Below are 18,684 nucleotides of genomic sequence, written 5' to 3' on the forward strand. Positions count from 1 at the left end.
AATAAGTAAATCTGAAATAAATTGCAAGTTCCACTCTGTTGGAGTGGCAACCGCTCACCGTATTGAAACATATGACATTGATGTAGTGGAACAGCTGCGAGAACAGCTGAATGGTCAGGGCTGCGTTCACGCGGCAGCGACGCAGCAGCGCCATGGCGGATCCGAGGACCGTGAGCACCAGGCCCGCCGCCGAGTCGTGATCGATGTTCTCCGAGAGGAACTGATTCAGGGTCTGCGAGAGCTCCAGCCGGAAGCAGTTGACCAGATTGCGGAACGCCGTCTGCACTGCCTCCGCGAGCACCTCCTGGGCCTGGACACTGAACGCACTGATGTGCCGATCCGATTTCAGAAAGTGCAGAAACTCCGAGCTGTTGGCCATCCAAAAGGCCAGTATCCGCGGATCTGTGTACTGCTCCTGGACGACGCTGTACACCAGATTGGCCACATGGTGCAGGAACATCGTCAGCTTGTGGGCCCGCTCCGTGGGCTGCAGCTCTGGACGGTAGTGGGTGGAGGCGCGGTATCTGCGAGAGAGAGAGAGAGAGTGAGCGGGTGAGAAATGTCATCTCCAATTAGCATTCATTAAACAAGCCCCAAATTGGATGAGTAATGTTCGGGCCGTTCAGCGTTTGTTTCTATTGATTTTTACGCCTGTCAAATGTCCAAATTCCCCTTGAACTCTGGACGTCCTGTTCTGTGTGACCTCCCCCTGCTGTCAGGACGCATTAATATTAATAGCTCACAAATTGGGTCAGCACAATGGCCAAGATAAATCATCTTAATTGATAATGAATTGTTGCTCCTGCTTCTGCTGGTAGTCCAGCTTCCACTGCTTCAAAGGATATGCTGGCACACACTACTCCAGGCCCTCATTGCATCCCCATGTGTGGCGGCATGGCAAGTCTATCCACTTTATGCCCATACATTTGTCAGATGGTGTTGCGTGTCTATCTATCTGTCTGTCTGTCTGCCTGTCTGTGCGCCTGTGGGGTCTTGTTAAATGAAGCTTTGATTTTGAAATTGAAATATAAATGGATTCATTGAACGTTCGGATTGCTGTGTGACCCCCAAAAGAGTAGGCTGAAGGTTGCAGGCAACCACCTATCTATCTATCTGTATTTTGCACATCCATGTGGGAGTATGTCAGGATTAATTTGTATAAATTAATGATGAATCATTATTATTTGGGAGTTTCTAATTCTGCATGCTGCTCTCTTTTCTAAATAATTTATAAAAATGTTTTAGGCTACATTACAAAGTAGTTTCCATAATTTATATTGATTTATGCAAAATGTCGCTTCAATTGGAGTAAACTAAGTCGTTCAGGTAGACGTTGTCGGTGTACGTTCTCTTGTCATTTGGGTGCATTCCATCAACAACAAAAACTAGGGTTAAAACATTCTCTTTTGGCAGCAGTCGCTTGTGCGTGTCGAGCATTCATAGTCCTGAATAACTCTTTAAAATCATTGCAAATATTTCCGCCATTTTTTAGTACATCAAGACAACATTTAAAGCCAGGCAAAGCGCAGTTTCATCTGTCTAGCGAATCCCTCCAGGATTGTTTCACAACTTTCTCGTTACACACCTGGCACACAGGTACAGCGAGTAGACAGGTGCCAGCTTAAAGTGCGGCACATTCACATCCAATTCGCTGATGATGTGGCGCAAAAAAAAAAAAAAGCTCCTGATGCGTTTCGGGAAACTCCAAAACGGCTGGAAGGATGGGCTCCTGTCCTTGGGCATCGCCGGAGCCACTGCCACCGCCGCCGGCCAACAAACCGGAGCCTGGCATTTTGGGGGATCTGTTCAGGGAAAGCAATTGTTAAGCAATTAGTACAGAGCACACCAATACATATACAGAGACAGATACAGCTAGAGAAAGCAGTTAAAACATTGAGTGTCAAATGATTGCAGAGTGCAATAAAATATAAATAATTAAATTGCCACTGAAAGCGCACACAAAAAAAACAAACAACTTAAAATTCAATCAGACAGTGAATGAATAATAAATATATAATGGTTATATATGTATGTGTGTTTGTGTATTTGTGTGTGGTGTTCCTGTAGAGAATTTTCTTACACATTTAGAGATAGATTCATTTATTATTCGTAGAATACCAAAAAGTGAATGAGCTCTCACCTATCCTGACTGTTGGAACCACCAGATTTCATGCTTGAAATGGATTTGGTTTCGTTCTCCAGATTACCTTCGAGACTCTGGCCATCGTAGTTGTTGCCACCCAATAGGCCAGTGGCATTTACCGCCTGATCCTGACCTGTGGCCTTGCTGTCTACCACATCTCCTCGCAGGGTACTGCTCAAAGGATGCTCACTGGAGTTATTGTTATTGTTATTGTTATTGCTGTGATGATATCCACTCGATTGATTCGACTGCTGATGCTGATCGTATTCGCTTTTGTGAGTCTATCAGAAGAGGATTATTATTATAGGGATTCCCTGTTTGGGGTCTACGATTAGAAACACTCACCGAACTCAAGGCACCATCCTCATCATTCCAAGATCCTGGCGAAGTGGGCGACCGACTGTCGTTTTGTGGTTTCAATCGTTTTGTGGGTATGGTGTTTGGTTTTGAGTGTTTTTTGGTGGGTGTTTGTGCAAATTATGTTTGCATATTTGTTGTGAGTTGTATTTGTTTATTCGTTGGTTTTGTTTTTGTATGGTATGTGCATGAGATTAATGTTTTACACAAACAACACGTAACGGAACAGAAACAGAGAACAGAGCACAAAAAGGCGTGTAAATAAACATAAAAAAATACATGAATAAGAAATAAATAAATAAGCAAAATGAAAGCAACAATTGCATACGGAAATACATTCATTCATTCATACATATATTATGCCTAAAGCTAAATTAAATTCTATACAAAAATATGAAAATGCGATTGCTACGCGTACGAATAGATTGGTTTGCTTTGATTTCCTCTCTCTTTGGGCTATTCATAAAGGGAATACGTACGCACGTATATGCTGGAAACCACTCGTTGAATACTAGAGTGTTTTTAGCCCACACCCAGGTGGGCAAGCTGCAAGTGCTGCATAAGCGCGACTGAGGCGAGGAGTGGCCCTTGAAAATGGCCAATGTGGAAGGAGAAATTTAAAATTCCCTTTACACAGCGAACGAGGGAGAGAGGGAGGAAGCATATGAGAGGCCCTTTTGCACGTTTCAAGTGTGTTGCTTATATCGGAGTATATGGCATGGAATGCATATTTCTGTTGAGTTTTTAAAGAGAATATTTTTGGAGACATTTAAACTTTAAACTTTAGCTCAATCTGGGGATTGAAGATGGGTTCTTTGAAGGCTCATTGGAATCTCTTCTTTGCTGCCTAGAATATCTTCAAAATTTCGCTACTTTAAATCTTCATTTCGCATTGCCATGTCTGACTCTACAGCATTGAAATTGTTCTTTCTGCGATCTCTTATCTGTCTTTCACAAACACACAAAAAAAGAAATTGCACAGAGGCTGCTCTGTGGACACAAGCTTATGGGGCAGATAAAGCGTAGCGTGGCGGATTCGTTTTCTTAAAATATTAACCAGAATAGTCAGTCCGGTGGCACTCACCTTTCGTAGAGACAGGCCGAATCCAACTGGGACTGGGAGAGGGCCAGGTTGTAGCGTCCATCCGTGGGGGAGTCGAGGAAGCGGTACGAGGCCACGCGTCCAAACATCACAACCGAACCGTTCTGTGGATGATATGCGACACACAGACACACACATGAATTAATTAATTATGGGACAGTATCGCATGAAGCAGGAATCCACTGCAGTGCAGTGTCCATCAGAGTGATGGTGATGAGGGTTAAAGTGTTGACAAACCATCAAGTGATTTAATAATTGTAATTAATTTAACCAATTATTTAAATATTTACACAGCCGCTGGAGCAGAGGGAGACGCGACACGAGAGACGGGGCAGGAGACAGCAGAGGAACGCGGATCAGAGTGGAGCACTGAAGCGGCTGACGGATTCTGGGCCACTGTGGCAGGGCAGCGGATTCGATTGGACAAATTTTGGGGCGTTGCAGAATAGTCATTGATGACGACGACTCACAGTCACATACACAGAGACGCCCCTCTTTATGGGGGTCCCAGATTTATTTGTGTGAGTGTGGGAGCGTGATGGTTACGGGGTATTCCAAAGGGTATGTCGTGGGGTATGCTGTACAACCATTTTCCCAATATTTATTAAATATTAATTTATTCTGCAAATTATTACACTCGGAAAACTCTGTTCGTTTCTACACAGGTTAGGATTGTTTTGGAAGTATTTTAGCGGTATCCTCTAGTCGAACCCTAATCTTTCCGTATGTCTGTGCGTCAGTTTAATGCTGATTAGGTGTTTTGTTAAATCTCTGCCACACGCACTCTCTCGATCTGTTGCATGGGGAAAAGGCAGAATGCTTTCCATTTGCATTATACTCATTTGTATGCTTTTTGGTTTGGTTCAGGTTCATCGAACCGCAGCATAAAACCCAATTTCGCCAATTGACAAACCCAAATCAGAGCAAAGCAAAGCAGAAGAAAGCGGAAGGGGAAGAGAAGAATAGGGGAGCAAACAAAGCCAGAATGACGGAATAAAAGTTCAACAAAAATAAAAGATTGCTCAGTGAGTTACGCAAAATATTTATCCAATTTTACTCTCTGTCTCTCTCGGTCTCGGGAGACAGTTTGTGGCTAATGTCGAGAGCTTGAAGCTTATCTCTGCTCGGATTCTGAATTCTGGATTCTCCCTTGACTCTTTCTCTCTCTCTGTTTATTTGGTTTGAAATTTATCAAGCGGAAACTCAACTCGAAATAAAACCAACAAAAACAAAAGGAATAACAAAACTTTATATAACGCTGGCAAATTTGTGTTGCTTCTCGTTTGACTTTTCTCTGCCGTTCTTTTTATTTTTTGCTAATGCGTGAGAACATCGAAAGCCGAGAGGAGAGCCATTCATTTCATTCAGTTTTCCCCCTTGAATTTCTGTTGTTTTTGCTTGTCGATTCGATTGGTTGTTTTCTTTGTGTTTGTGTTTCGGTTGTGTGTTTGTTTATTTGTCGAAAAAGTTGTCAAAACAAAAGATAAATCAGCGGCGGCAACTCAAAGCCTATTCGGGGGGATGGGGCTGTCTATGGGCCCCCATGCTCATACGTTTACATAAAAGATGTGGATGTGCACAAAAAGTAGGAAGTAGTGGGGTATTTTATGGCTTTTTCTGGTCAAAACTTAAAGCTGATAATGAACTTGAAGTGGAAATGGAATCACCGAATGCGGGCTGATAATTGAATTGGTTGGGGGGATAGTATCGAATGGTTTACAAGCGATTGAGTAAGAGCCAATTGAATTTACCGGCACACTTGTCTCGCTACAAACATTCCCGATGCATAATTTCCATACATTAAACCCTGATGCGTATCCCAAAATAGTGTTAATGGTTTTTGAAAGCCAGGTAATCAAGGAGCCATACGAATCAACCTATCGTTATGTATATAATAATGCTCCGAAAGCCAGTTACTTCTTTTATTATGTAATGGATCAACAATTTTAATTCGAATTAAAGCCCACGAAATGTAACATTCCTACTTTCATCGCATCTAAGTGCCAGTTTTTCCAGTTAATTTCACACTCAAAATTGTTTAGGCCTCAGCGTTTACGGCACCCTTTTCCCATGCCACCAACAGTCACCGAAAATTGCCACAAACTCAAGGGGAAATGTCACGGCAAGTGAGAAAGGACTTCAGCGTGTACAGATTCTTCGAAATTTCAGGCAGTTTAAACTTTAAGCGGGTCAAGGTCATGTGGGTGGGTGGGGTATGTGCATGGGAGCGTCGCCTGCTGACTGGCAATAAATTTCATCAGTCAAATTAAGCATTCGCCACGGTGTCCCGTTCCCCGTGCCCCGTGCCCCGAGCTGCGACGTGCCAGAATTTCAACTAATTAAAGCGAATTATTCGCAATTAGTTAATGGAAGACACATAATGGAGGAGGAGGTGGGTGCACGGTAGGCATGGCAGGGGGCAAAAGGTCGCCACTTACATGCAAAATAGTCGGCTGACTGATGTGGTGGCCATTCACGAAGGTCAGGGCGTCCGTGTGCAGCGGCGTGACCGTGCAGACGCCCTCATGCAGCGAGATGAGGCAGTGCCTGGGCTGTATGGAGGGACCGAAGAGCTGCAGGCAATTGGTGTTCGCCGAGCCCACCTCCACGGGATCGCTGCCCAGCTTAATGCGCCGCCCGCCATCGCCGCTGTGCGTCACCTCCACCAGGACGGGTCCCTCGCGATCCCCGGACATATGCGAGGCTCCATTGGCCGCACCCAGCGGCTTTTTCTTGCGCCTTCGCGGCTGGGAGTCTGCCGGTCGCCGTCGCACATGGAACATGATGGAACCTGCAACAAAAAGAGGCAAATATATGATTAGCAATGCAATTGAATGTTATATTTGGTAGATTATTGTAATACTCGTTGTTAGATTCATGTTGTCAGGCTCAAAAGTATTGCAAAATAAAAAAAAATATAGAAAACTGCTGCCACACGCTTTTTTCAGCGGCCTTTTGCCTTTTGTGTCTCGCTGCGAAATGCAGCTTATGCGAAAATGAAAATCTCAGCCCCACAAATGGATGAACGGATGGATGCCTGATTGGCAGTACAGTGGCGGTACGAGATATTGAGTACCCCGGGCACATGAGTACCCCTTAGGCCACATGGCAAATTAAAACCAATCAAAATCTCTCAGCTTTACTTATTAAATATTATTTTTCTAGTTATTTTACGAGTTGATATTTTCTGTACATTTTCTAAGAGTGTCCTCTCAGTAAACCCACTCCTGTAAGCCAGTGTGTACATACAATAAATAATTGCATGTGCATAAATATTCCCTCTGTAAGCCCACACAGCCTGCACACTATTGCCAGCCGCCGGTGTAGCCGTGTCTATCTCACTCTCACTTTAAACTCCCCCCATCTCTTATCTCTCTCTGGCAATCTCATCGCATCGCTTGGCATCGCATCGTATTCGATGCCATTCCATTCCCCCGCCCGCTTCAATTGGAGACAAAGAGCAAAATAGAAATTCCCAAAATGAAATCAAATTCTGGATGCATCATCAATTTCAAATTCGATATTAGATGTTCATTTTGCCAGCAAAGCAAAAGCAAAATAAAAACAATCGACTGTGTGGAGGAGAGAGAGCTCTGATGAGGGGGGATGTAGAGACTGGACTGGCACACTGAACGCTAGAATTATCTGGCGAACAGACCGACTGACTGAGTGACTGACAGTTCAGTGGCAAAACATTCGGTTTTCGCTAGTTGTCTGATATCAAAATATACATATATATATGAAAAACATTTGCAGTTTTTTGGTCCCACCGACAGCTGCAACAACAAGCAAACAAAATTCGACACACCCCACCACTCCGCCGCTCATTGTACTCCACCCTGGAGCATATAGATTTTTTTGGATTGTTACAGTCCACGTAATAGCTATAGGGTTGTGTTGCATTCCGAAGGGATAACATTTATAATATGCTGAATAAGATTTTAGATACATTGGGCGCGTTCGCCAGGATTACTTCGCCAGCGATCAATGATGGATTGCAACGATCATGTTTTGAGTTCGATCGTCAAAATCTGATGCAAAAGTTCTGGCACTCATCAATGGCGCTCACCAGAACTATCAGGAAATGTATCTCTGATCGCTGACAATTGTTTCGGTGAACTCTCCCATTCAATAGATTATTTATTATTGAAATTATTCATATTTCAGAGAGGTTTAAGCTGTAAATATCCTCCAATATTCATTGAAGTAAGTAACCATGTGTACTCCGAAATGGATTTCAGTCTATCATTCACCTTCAGAGCTTCAAACTTTGGAAACATCTTCCATGAAACTAACTGTACATCCTCCCTCCAAGTCGAGCTGCCACTTTGCCACCTCTGTGGGTGTTGCTGCTGCTGTCGCTGCTTCTACCGCTTCTGTTGTGCATTGTACAGAATGCTTAACGAAGCATACAAAATGTGGTGGCAGTTACAGCAGCACTGCCATCTCCTCCTCACTCCTCTCAGCCTCTGTCCACAGACTTTTCCATAGTTTGGGGCTGCAGTTGCAACAGCAGAAACAGCAGCAGCAGCAACAGCAGCATACCCGTAGACTCCAAGACCTCCAAAGTTGGCATCTGCCAAATGCTTTTGGGCATTTCCTCGTACAAGCTAAATAAGCCATGACATGGGCGTGCCAGAGGGGGTCTCTCTGTGTGTGTGTGTGTTGCCGTGGAGCGTGGTGGCATGTGCAACTTAGTTAACAAGATGGCTGGAGGTAGCTGCCGCACACCTCTGGGGAAATCTGGCAACGCTTTCAATTTCCAAAAGCTTCAAAACTTAACAACAAATTCTATTTCCATTGTATAAGCAGTAGTAGGGTGCGAGTATAATACCTTTTTTGCGAAACCTAAGGAACCACATTTGCAGAGGCTGCGGAGGTACGAGTATTTCTCTGTGGGTTTTGTGTGTGTTTCTGTGTGTATTATTATTAATACATGCGGTTGGCAGGGCTTACACACATGGCCGACAGGGTTCCGAGAGAACTTTCTCCAAGCGCGCCACAGAATAATCAAACTTAAAACCACAGCGAAAGCAAACAGAAAACCGAACAAAAAGGAGTCAAAACTTATGGAAAACAGCAACAAAAGATTTAGGATGGAAAAAAGTAAGCAAAAGTTGGAAAAACTCAACGTCAAAATCAGGCAACAATAGCAACCAGCCAACAACGCCAACAAAAAGCTAGAAAACTAACGAAATGCCAGCAAAAAGCCACCCAAAAAAGCTTATCAAAAGAAGCCAAAAACGTTGCGACTGAGAGCACGGTGCGTATACTTGATGGCTATCGGGGGTACGAGTATGATGTTCAAATGAATAATCCCCTTGCTTGCTGGAATGCAACTTGTTGTTGGAAACCATCGAAACTTGTGGCAGAAGGCAGATGAAGTGGCAAAGTTGATTAGGGATTCAACACAACAAGGGGATTAGTTTACAGGGGCTGGGCAAAAGGATTTCCCTTAAATTAAAATATGGAAATCGTTTAAAGGGTTGCCGTTGCCGTAGCTTAGACTTTAACTAATTGAAACAGATTCTAGTGCTTGTAAAATGTCAAGAAATTCCTTTAATTTTCTTACATTTTTCGCTTTTACTGCTTTAAATTCCAAAGTTATTTTTCTAGCCTTTTGGTTTTCCTTTTACTTTCCTAACCTATGCTCCAAGAAAAATGGGTTCCATTCCAAAGTTCAATTTGGAGTCCCGACCTTTGCCTACCCATGGATTTTTACTCCTTTCACCTCTTTCCTGTACTCTTCTTTTGCTCTATAATCGAGGAGTCTAACTGAATGGCAATTTATGGCCATAACATGACCGGCATTCAATTGTAAATCAATCAAGGAATGGACAACTTTGACAGAGTGCTCGACGGAGCAATTGGAGTGCCCCTCATTTGGCATGCAGGAACACAGAAGACACACGCAGGTGCCACCCACCGGACACAGGACTCCTACGGCACACGGCGTGGATACGTGGCTCTCGAATTCAAGTAAACATTTTGTGTCCTTGGCAGCTGACATTTGGCGAACGGCAAGTGGGGGGATTTGAAACGAAGGATGGCGGGGGGGAGACATGGGGACATTGATAGAGTGCACTGCGAAACGGAAGGCAAGAAGAAAAATCGTTTTAATTGTTCCAACTTGGTCAAGAGCTTGGTCAGAAGCAGAGAAGCAAAGACACAGCCAAAGACAGAGACAGAGGAAAGGTGTCACCATTCCAAGGTATATTTAATGGAGGGTAAGGTTAATCCACTCTCTCTCGTTCGTTTCAGATTCTGCTCCCCTCTCTTGCAGCGTGAAATATACCTTGGCATCACCCATTCAGCAGCACTCTTCAGCACAGCCAGCCCCCTTTTGTGGCTGTTGACACAAGAAAACGAACAAATTGCAAAAGGCATCAAACGAGAAAGAGGGACAGAGAGAGAAAGAGAGTGACAGAGACGGCTAAAAGGACACAAAAACGAAAACGTATAGGCGAGCAACCGAAAAGAAAATATTGGAAAGGGGAGACATTTCCTGGGCGGGTCTGCAGGAGGGGGAGGGAACGAGCCATGAACGAGCCATGAGCATGAAATTGATTCGACCAACAACGTGCCGGAGGATCATGTGTGTGTGTGATGGAGCAGGCCCTCACCCCTCACCCCTCTGGCCTTTTGTCTATGTTTCTGTGGTTTTCTGTGGACACGTGCATAAGTGCGAATAAATTGGCAACAGCGAAAGCCCAGAGGGAGACAGAAAGAGGTGGGTACATATAGCGAAAGCAAATGATAGTCCGATATTCGTACTCTAGGACTGAGGATACCCATTGATATTCGTATTTTACGGGGAACCTAAGAGTAAAGAGGTCCCAAAAGAATGCACTTGAAATGGTTATGGAAATATTTACCAAAAATAGATTCTTCTTGCAGTCATTCAACGACATAAACAGACTGACAGATCTATAAATCCTACTCCCTAACGGTTTGAATCTCCATCCTTCTGCCTGTTAAACCCCCGCGCTCTTCTGCTCTCTGATTACTGAGTACGAAACAACAATGCAGCCATCAGCGAGAAAATTGCATAACGAGTTGAGTGACTGAGAGGCACAATCCAGGTGCAGGGCCTGCACCCGTCAGGGCTATGCCGCACAGTCATGTGGCCAGGGATCCTGCGGACATTCCCACCATTAAGTTGTGTAAGTGTGTGTGGGTGTGTGTGTTTTTGTGTTTGTGTGTTTGTGTGTTTGTGGAAATGGCCACCAAGCGTTGGGCACATTAATTTTTATTAGAGCTGCTTGCGCTCTAATGTGCAGCGCCATTTGAAAGGAGGGCCAAAAGAGTAAACGAGTGGGGGGGAGTGGCTAGCATCGCATTTGCAAAGGCATAAATCAGAAAAAGGTAACGGTCCTCATACACTAACGAAAGGTCAAGCACAATGACAATTTGTTGGCTGGACGAGGGGAGGTTAAAGATAAATCAAAAGCGGTCTTAGATTGGGATCGGGGTAGGCGAAAAAGCAAAGGTTACGAAAGGTTAGGAAAGGTTAAGATCTCATCTTTGGAGACAATTCTCTCAGTTATCCTCCAGAGCCCGTACCTAATATGCTTTGTATTCCAGAAGTCCATCTGCGTCTGAGTCTTTCAATCTATATGCTAATGTCTCTCGAGTCTCTCGACACGCAGAGAGAGAGAGAAGAAAAGAGAGAGGGTATTCAATGTGGAGCCCATCATCCATTCATCCATCCAGAGAGTGTAATTTCATTATCCTGCTTTTAATTACCGAATGGACTGGCAGCGGAGGGAACTTTGGGGCGCAGCAGCGGCACATGGCAAAGGAGAGCTGCTCTCCACCCACGAATTTAATTAAAAGTAATTTTAATTTGTTGGCCAAAGCAAACAAAATAAAAAATGAAAAGCGAATCACAAACTTTAGAAAAGTTCGCTGGGAAAAAACTAATATTCGAGGGGCGCCTAATTGACTGAGATTGATTTTAGCAGCTTGCTTCAACAGAGGAAAATCAAGCAGCAGGAGCAGCAGCTCGCAGGAATGGCAGCCTGTGCTCTCAAATTAGCCAAATTAGTCGTAAAAACGTGGCTTGGCTTCACTTTGACTTGAAGCCCGCTGCCACTGTGCAGCACCCTCACAGCTAGCCACCAAGCAGGGAACTCCTCTAGCCACAGAAGCCACACTCTTGCCAACACACACAGACTCCTTTTCCTGCCTTCGCTGGTAAGTGAGCTTTTCACGTGGCGCAAATTAAAACAATGAAAATTTAATGAGCCAAGTTTTCCCTTTTTGCACACACACACACCCACACAAGAAGTTTTGCTTCCTTTCTTCGTTTGACCCAAAGGACTGGACGTGGGACGTGGACAGGCAAAAGTTTAATCCTCGTGTAAGCCTCAGCAAACATTACATTAAATTATAGCAAATATAAACGAGTAAATTTCACTCAAGCGATGCACATTTAGTGATAAATATAATTGTGGAAAGTCCTGCCTGATTGCTCCATTAAGGATTCCGGTGAACTTTTAGATGGCATTTTCACATGAAGGAAATTCGATTTAGTTTTCGTCGTCGTTCGATTGGGCAGATTGAAAATTCAATCAATTGCAAAACTTGACCACAAAATTAATTAAATGCAAGTGTGAAACTGTGTGGATGGATACTGTCATTAATTTGAAAATTGTTATTGCATTATTAAGTGGTTTCTGCTTAATGATACATCATAGATAAATGAAATGGAAAGCTCCGACTTGAGGTTGTGTAGTCATCATCAGAAGCCTTTAACTGCTGTTGCATCTATTACCATTCTTATACAATAATCTTCCCAAACTAATTCCATGCAATTCCGTTGAAAATTCTTTCCTGCAAAAACTCCCTTCATCGTTGCATAGATGTAGAGCTGCTCCATGCCCCTAAATCTATTTTTTCAGGTTTAAACTCTTGCTCCCCATTCCCTTTTCCCTAAACCCTGAAGCGTATAAATCGCAATCGAAGCAAACAATCGAATTAACCAGCGACTGCTGCCCCATCCTTTGCCCCTCTCTCTCTCTCTCTCTGTCTATGCACCAAAGGATCCGCTTCTACAGCTGGACAGCAGCAGGGTGCCTGGGCAGCCACCATTCAAGTCAAGTGCTGCTGCCCCGAGGCGGCCATCAACATTTTTGCTAGACAATTTGGCAACAGGAACAATAAAAATATAATTGCCACACTCAACTCGAGATGGGAGGCTGGCTGCTGGCTGCTGGATGCTAGAACCAAAAACCGAAGCAAAATAAAATCCCAGCAAGAACAAAACAAAAAGGGAACAAGGATGAAATCACATCGCTAAAGTGGAAGAAAGGAAATTTGGGGGGTGGAGGAAAGCGTTGAGCGGCGAAGCATGATTGGATTTTCTTTTGTGAGTGAGTGAGTGAGTGGGCGGCCTCTTGTATGTTTGCTCCCGTCTCTTGTCTTCGTTGATGGAATGCCCTTATTGCAGGAAAGGGATATTCCAGGAAATACTTAAGCAAGTAAAATATTGCATTAAAGAAAACTGATTTGTTTGCCCAGGTTTCTCTTATAACTTTACTTGCAAGTAAAGTGTGAAAATAAAGTTTAAAGTGTTTTCCTGTTTGGTAGGAGCGAAACGAATAAATATTTCGGCACTTAAGATTATTCGCAGAGTATTTTTTTTTCTACTGGCTGCCAGGTCTTGTCCTCAGAGAATCGCAATAGCTAAATAAAGAGAGCTGAAGCGGAACGAGAGGTTTTACTTGGATAATATTTGGCATAGAGAGAAAGCTTCCCTGGGCATTCTTTTCCGGTTTGACTTACATAGACACTAAAATCTAACAAATATGACCGTAAATATCCTGCCCCTAAAAAGAAGAGTATTTCTCGATAGGAGAACTCAATGAAACGATTAATCCTCTTCGGATATTAGTTCCGTACCTGCGTAATCCTAAAACTCATCTCCTATCCATCTCCTGCCAAATTCCACATTCAAATGTTGAATGAAGAGAATCTTTCTCATGCGTTTGAATCATTTTTGCTGATTTTTCGGGTTTATGCGCTTTGGTTCGCAACGATTTGTTGCCTTGGCTGTCATGTGCACCCATTGATGACGCCCAGACAAAAGCAGGACACTGTGTCCGAGGCAGGCGTGTCCTTGTCCATGTCCTAACCATTCAAATGCCACAACAGACACACGGACAACACAGACACAGAAACAGACGCACACAGACACTCTCTTCACAAACAACAAAAAATACCATTTAGCTTTGGTAAATAACTCCTGAACTTTATCGATTTTTTGTCTGTTTGTTTTGGACGGGCTCCGTGGCGCTGGAGACCCTTCGAAACAGGAATTGAGCAGCCCTCAGACGGTTGCGTGGTGTGACGTGTGGAGAGATTCTAAAAAATTACATTTTTTATATGAGTTCTTCTTGGTGAATTAATGGCCCATCATCGCTCCGGGCGTGGGAGCTCTACTCGACTCTGCAACCGCAATCTGCCGCATTATGGGGCAAGAGGTGAAAGCCAGTAACGTGTGAAAATTCAATTTACGCTCCGGGAATGCGGCAACAAAGTTCGCGAATAAATTGAAATCCCAGCACATGGCAGAGACAACGTAAAAACTGAAATTAAATGGGAAAATGAACTCCAATCAATGGCGGGGCTGGGCTGGGCTGGGGACAAAAGCAAAAGCTGACAATCCATGGGAAAAGGGGAAATTCACTTCAGGGAGCTGTAAAACTTTTCGACACTTTCAGCCACCACAAACGCGACGCAAAAGCCACAAGAACCGGGGGGGAAATCGAGGCGGGAAATTAAGGATATATTTTTGATAATAATTTGTTAACCAACTAACAAACAAACCGTATGGACGGGACACGCGAAGAGGGTGCTTTTGGCGGGTGCGGGGGCTGGCAGTTGCTCTGCCTGGGCGCCGGGCGCCGGGTGCCCACAACAATGCGTTGACAGCGCGCGAGGATAACTGAGGAGCGCACAGCGGAGCGTATGAGCAATAAGCAGCAAAGGCAACACCAAGCGGCAGCGGCAGCGGCAGCGACAGGGTCCTTCGCCGACTAGCTGGCTCTTCGACTGAGACTGAGTGCGTGAATGAATGAATGAATAGCACACAAAAAAAGAATGAAATGAATATCACGAGAGCACTATAATTCGACTGGAGGATACCACGGGTAATTAGATGTATTTGTAGGGCACTAAACACACACAGGGAAAAGTGATCCAATGGGAATTCTAAAGGATGTGGAATACCGAAGAAGGAATATCCAGATTCCGAGAGGGAAACTTGATCATTTTGGGTATATGTTCTAGATATTCTGATCTGACTGGGCATCAAGAAAGTCTATAAAGCCGCTTTGGTTGCTCTCTCTTTTCAGTATGTAAGAAACCCAATACAAAGCTTTCTCTACTCTTCTGTTGAATCTTCACGAACTGAGCACGCATACCCTTCTCTACAGGGTATGGGACAGACCAGCAGAATGCCATACAGAGCGCTCTGCACATAAAGCAAGCTGAGTAAATTATGACTGTGTGTGGGTGAGTGGTGTATGAAACAACATTTAGTTTACAATGTTTTCAATGGGTGTGCGCCACACACTCTGCCCTACACTACCCGTGTGTGTGTGTGTGTGTGTATAGGGTGCTAGTATTGGTCTCTGTGTGTGTGCTTAAGTGCGTTTGCTTTTGGCCCTTTTGCATGACACACAACAGCAGCAGCAGCAGCAGCAGCAGTAACTTTTGCTGCGAGAGAGAGGATACGGGACACACAGACATCCGTCGGAACCGGGACACACACACACACATTCAAATATTCACCGAAAAAAAATAAAGAGACGGCCATGGCGACCCATTGAGTACGCTGCTGAGCAGCGGCAAAGGGGGGCCCAGAAGGGTTACATTCGGGTTTCGGTTTTGGTTTCATTTCGGTTTTTGCGTGCGATAAGCTTCGCTTCGAATGGCTGGAGCTTAAAAGCTTGTGGGCGGCAATGGGGCGATGCGATTCGAGTGCACTGAGTCGTGGAAAATGTAAATTGCAAATGTAATTGAAATTTAATTTTATTTCAAAAGGCTCTGCATGCCACACAGGACTAAAAGGATACGAGTATAGCTGCTATTTGTTGTACCAGTGCCATTAAGGGAGGCACTTAATTTATGTGCACATACAGCAGGTCGGAAAAAAGCGAAGCGAACCATAAACTATCGAAAAATACGTATTACATTTTATGTCAAAATAAATAATAATAATTTATGAGTATTTTTTACCCAAAACGTATTTCAATAAAAATCAAAACGAATGTTAAAACACCAAAATGAACTTATAAAATAAAAAACAACTTATCGATTACCTATAGATGATCGATATATATCGAATTACTCATGCAAAATGGTAATAATGAGCCATGAGCTGGTAAACCACAAATGCCTGTCAATCATTCTCATGCCACAAATCCACTCCATCATCTCATCCCAACCCATTCCATCTCTCAGCTCTGTTTGGATCTGGCTCTCTGCTTACTGAGGCAATCAATATGCCCGACCTACCCACACCCGAGGAGAAACAAAAGTGAAAGACAAAGGATATGTGTCTCTGTGTGTATCTGTATCTGCGTGGGGGAGAGCACATAAAAACATGAGATATACTTGAAGCTACTTTTCGGCTAACGAGCATCGCACAGACAACGTCTTTATTGTTAGCCAACTTGCATTTTCTTTTTCCACCTCCCACACACCCGGGGTTTTTTCTTTGGGTGTGCTTCAGTTTGTCTGCCATCTGGTATGGGGGAAGGATACCAGGATGAGTGAGTGTGTGTGTGTTTTAAGGGGAAAAAGCTATCAAAAGCTAAATGCGCACTATCCCCAAGGATATTTAAGATGAACTTCAATCATCGCTTAAGACTTGAAGAGAACCCCGCACGAGTACTCGTATTTCCACTCTCAAATGTATTCAATATGCGGCTCCCTATAAAGTAAGGGAGCCTTTGGCCAAAAATTCCGAAAACCAACCACAGCGTGTGGTCTGGCAGACGGGAATATAGTAATTGGTGTCAGCAGCAATGCCCTCACTATACGTTCATTGGACATTTCTGCTCCCCAAGACAAGGAAGTACCGACTGTTGGCATGCTCGCGGAACCTGAAGAGTTTGCAGCGCGAACCAATTGGGAATTCCAAGTGCTTAAAGTTTGCAAAAATCATTGCCGATCCTCGGTGATCGGAGAAGTGCACGGAGCAGGGGTTGGGCGTGAGCTTTATGATCCTAAACCTGTTGGGAGTTCTGCTGCAACCCCTATCATATCATATCTCTGAGGATATTTATGTGCAACAATTAATTTATGCTTGCAACTTCCCTCTGGCTGACCTCTGACTACCCTCTGTCTACCTCTGCCTGGATTGTGATGGATAGAAACCCAAAGACCGGGCCGGGAGCCACATTTAAATTAATATCCCTGTAATTTCCGTTCAGGCTTCGTTTTAGGGATCCTAATCCGCTTCAACTCACAAATAAATAGGCAATTTCCTTGGGAGAGGAAGACGAGAATGCGAGAAACTAATATAATTCAATTTCGCATGGAAATGTGGAATATGGAATACGGAAATTTATTCATCAAATGCTTCTGGAAGGACATACATAGTTTCTCTCTCAACTCCTCTCACTTCTCACATTCGTTTGCTGTGTGTGCTGATGTGTTGTTTGCTGTGTATGATGTGACATGTGTCTCTGTCGGTTGCTGACTGCCTTTTGTCTCTGGCATCTCTCTGGGAAATGGCTTACATTTCGGCCAACAATTTCGTTTAGTCATCTTTTGGGACCATCTTCCTTACTAACTGCCAACTTGCGTGTGTCGTCGTCGCCGTCATCGTCGACGTCTGGCGGGGCAAGTGTATTCAATGTCTAAAGGGGCTCGGGGCAGGGCCACATCATGTAAATGATGATGATTACTGGAGGGACGCCCGTCTCGTTGCCTGTCAATGATTGATTCTGTTGATTCGGAATCGGATTTGGTATTTCTGCTCGATTTTGATTTTTAGTTGCAATAAATATCATCGGAAGAGAAGCCTAAGTAAAATATTTCTGCGTGCAGCAAAATTATTTTTTTTTTTCTCAATGTAAAGACTAGCGAGAAAATCAATTGAAGTTTCCAGCAATATTCTTTAAATATTATTTTCCCCGTTTCAAATGACATCTTCCACTTAAATTCCACCGAAAAATACTGTGCTCCAAAAGCAGCAATAAAATAAAAACAAAGAACGAATAAGCGAACAAATTGTTAACCCAATTTCGTGTGACGCTTTTGGCCGAGTCTGAGCGCAGCATTTTCAGCTGCCTTCAGGGGGATGGAGGAGGCCAACGGCCAGGACGAAGAATGGCCTTCAGGCGTTCAAAATAAACTGCACTTCTCGAGCTTCCCATCGAGAGATAGAGGGAGAGGAGCCACGGCAGTGTGTGACATGGACAAGTCTCGAGAGTTACAAGTTTTCTGAGAGTTTTCCCAGAGAAAATACAGTCACAAAATTATGCGCTGCATTTTACAAAAGTTTATGAGGCAGCAGCAGTCGTCTCTGGTGGACGAGGAACGTGGGATGACAGGGAGGCGTGGCGTGGCAACATTATTTATGAGCTGCCACGTTCTGTGCCTCGGGCCAAAGTCTACGCTGAAGCCTTTTGAGCTTCATTAGGCTTGACCTTTTTCACAGAGAAAAAGAGAGAGAGAGAGGCAGCGGAGTGAAAGTCCTTCCCTGGCATTTCTTTTTCCCTTTTATTTCTTTATTTTCCGTATTCTTTTTATTGGTAAAACAAATGTAGCGTTAATTTTCGCTTGTTCCGCACAAAAAAAAGAAGAAGGAAATGCCATCAGCCCTAGGGGGTATCCGATGTCCCTCTCTGAATATTTCATTCATTCCCTGGATCCATTCGAACCATTCGATGGTCTCCAAATGAACACAAATCGTATAACCCACGCTAATGACAGGTTACACATGATTATTCTCTTTATTCTTTTGCTTTTGTCATTTGGGAAGCGGTTCAGATGTCAAACAGATGTTCGATAATTGTTGACTTTTTTGGTTTCGGGGTCAAATGTGTGTGTGTGTGTTGTCCCTGTC

The 18,684-nt window shown here is 43.9% G+C and overlaps 1 protein-coding gene and 1 non-coding gene across 2 annotated transcripts in view; both read right to left on the reverse strand.

Annotated features, from left to right (window-relative positions):
* Window positions 1-18,684, reverse strand: part of LOC117899714 — a 54,745-nt gene that overhangs the window by 10,043 nt on the left and 26,018 nt on the right. Inside the window, 7 exon segments of the mRNA XM_034809929.1 lie at window positions 59-524; window positions 1,586-1,671; window positions 1,673-1,802; window positions 2,141-2,424; window positions 2,489-2,543; window positions 3,585-3,706; window positions 6,041-6,393. Coding sequence (XP_034665820.1) covers window positions 59-524; window positions 1,586-1,671; window positions 1,673-1,802; window positions 2,141-2,424; window positions 2,489-2,543; window positions 3,585-3,706; window positions 6,041-6,393 — 1,496 coding nt within the window.
* LOC117899833 lies at window positions 16,562-16,689 on the reverse strand. The gene has a single exon (XR_004649218.1). It is a non-coding gene; the product is annotated as a U4atac minor spliceosomal RNA (small nuclear RNA).

The sequence above is a fragment of the Drosophila subobscura genome, chromosome O (assembly GCF_008121235.1).
Source record: "Drosophila subobscura isolate 14011-0131.10 chromosome O, UCBerk_Dsub_1.0, whole genome shotgun sequence".
Classification (NCBI taxonomy): Eukaryota; Metazoa; Arthropoda; class Insecta; order Diptera; family Drosophilidae; genus Drosophila; species Drosophila subobscura.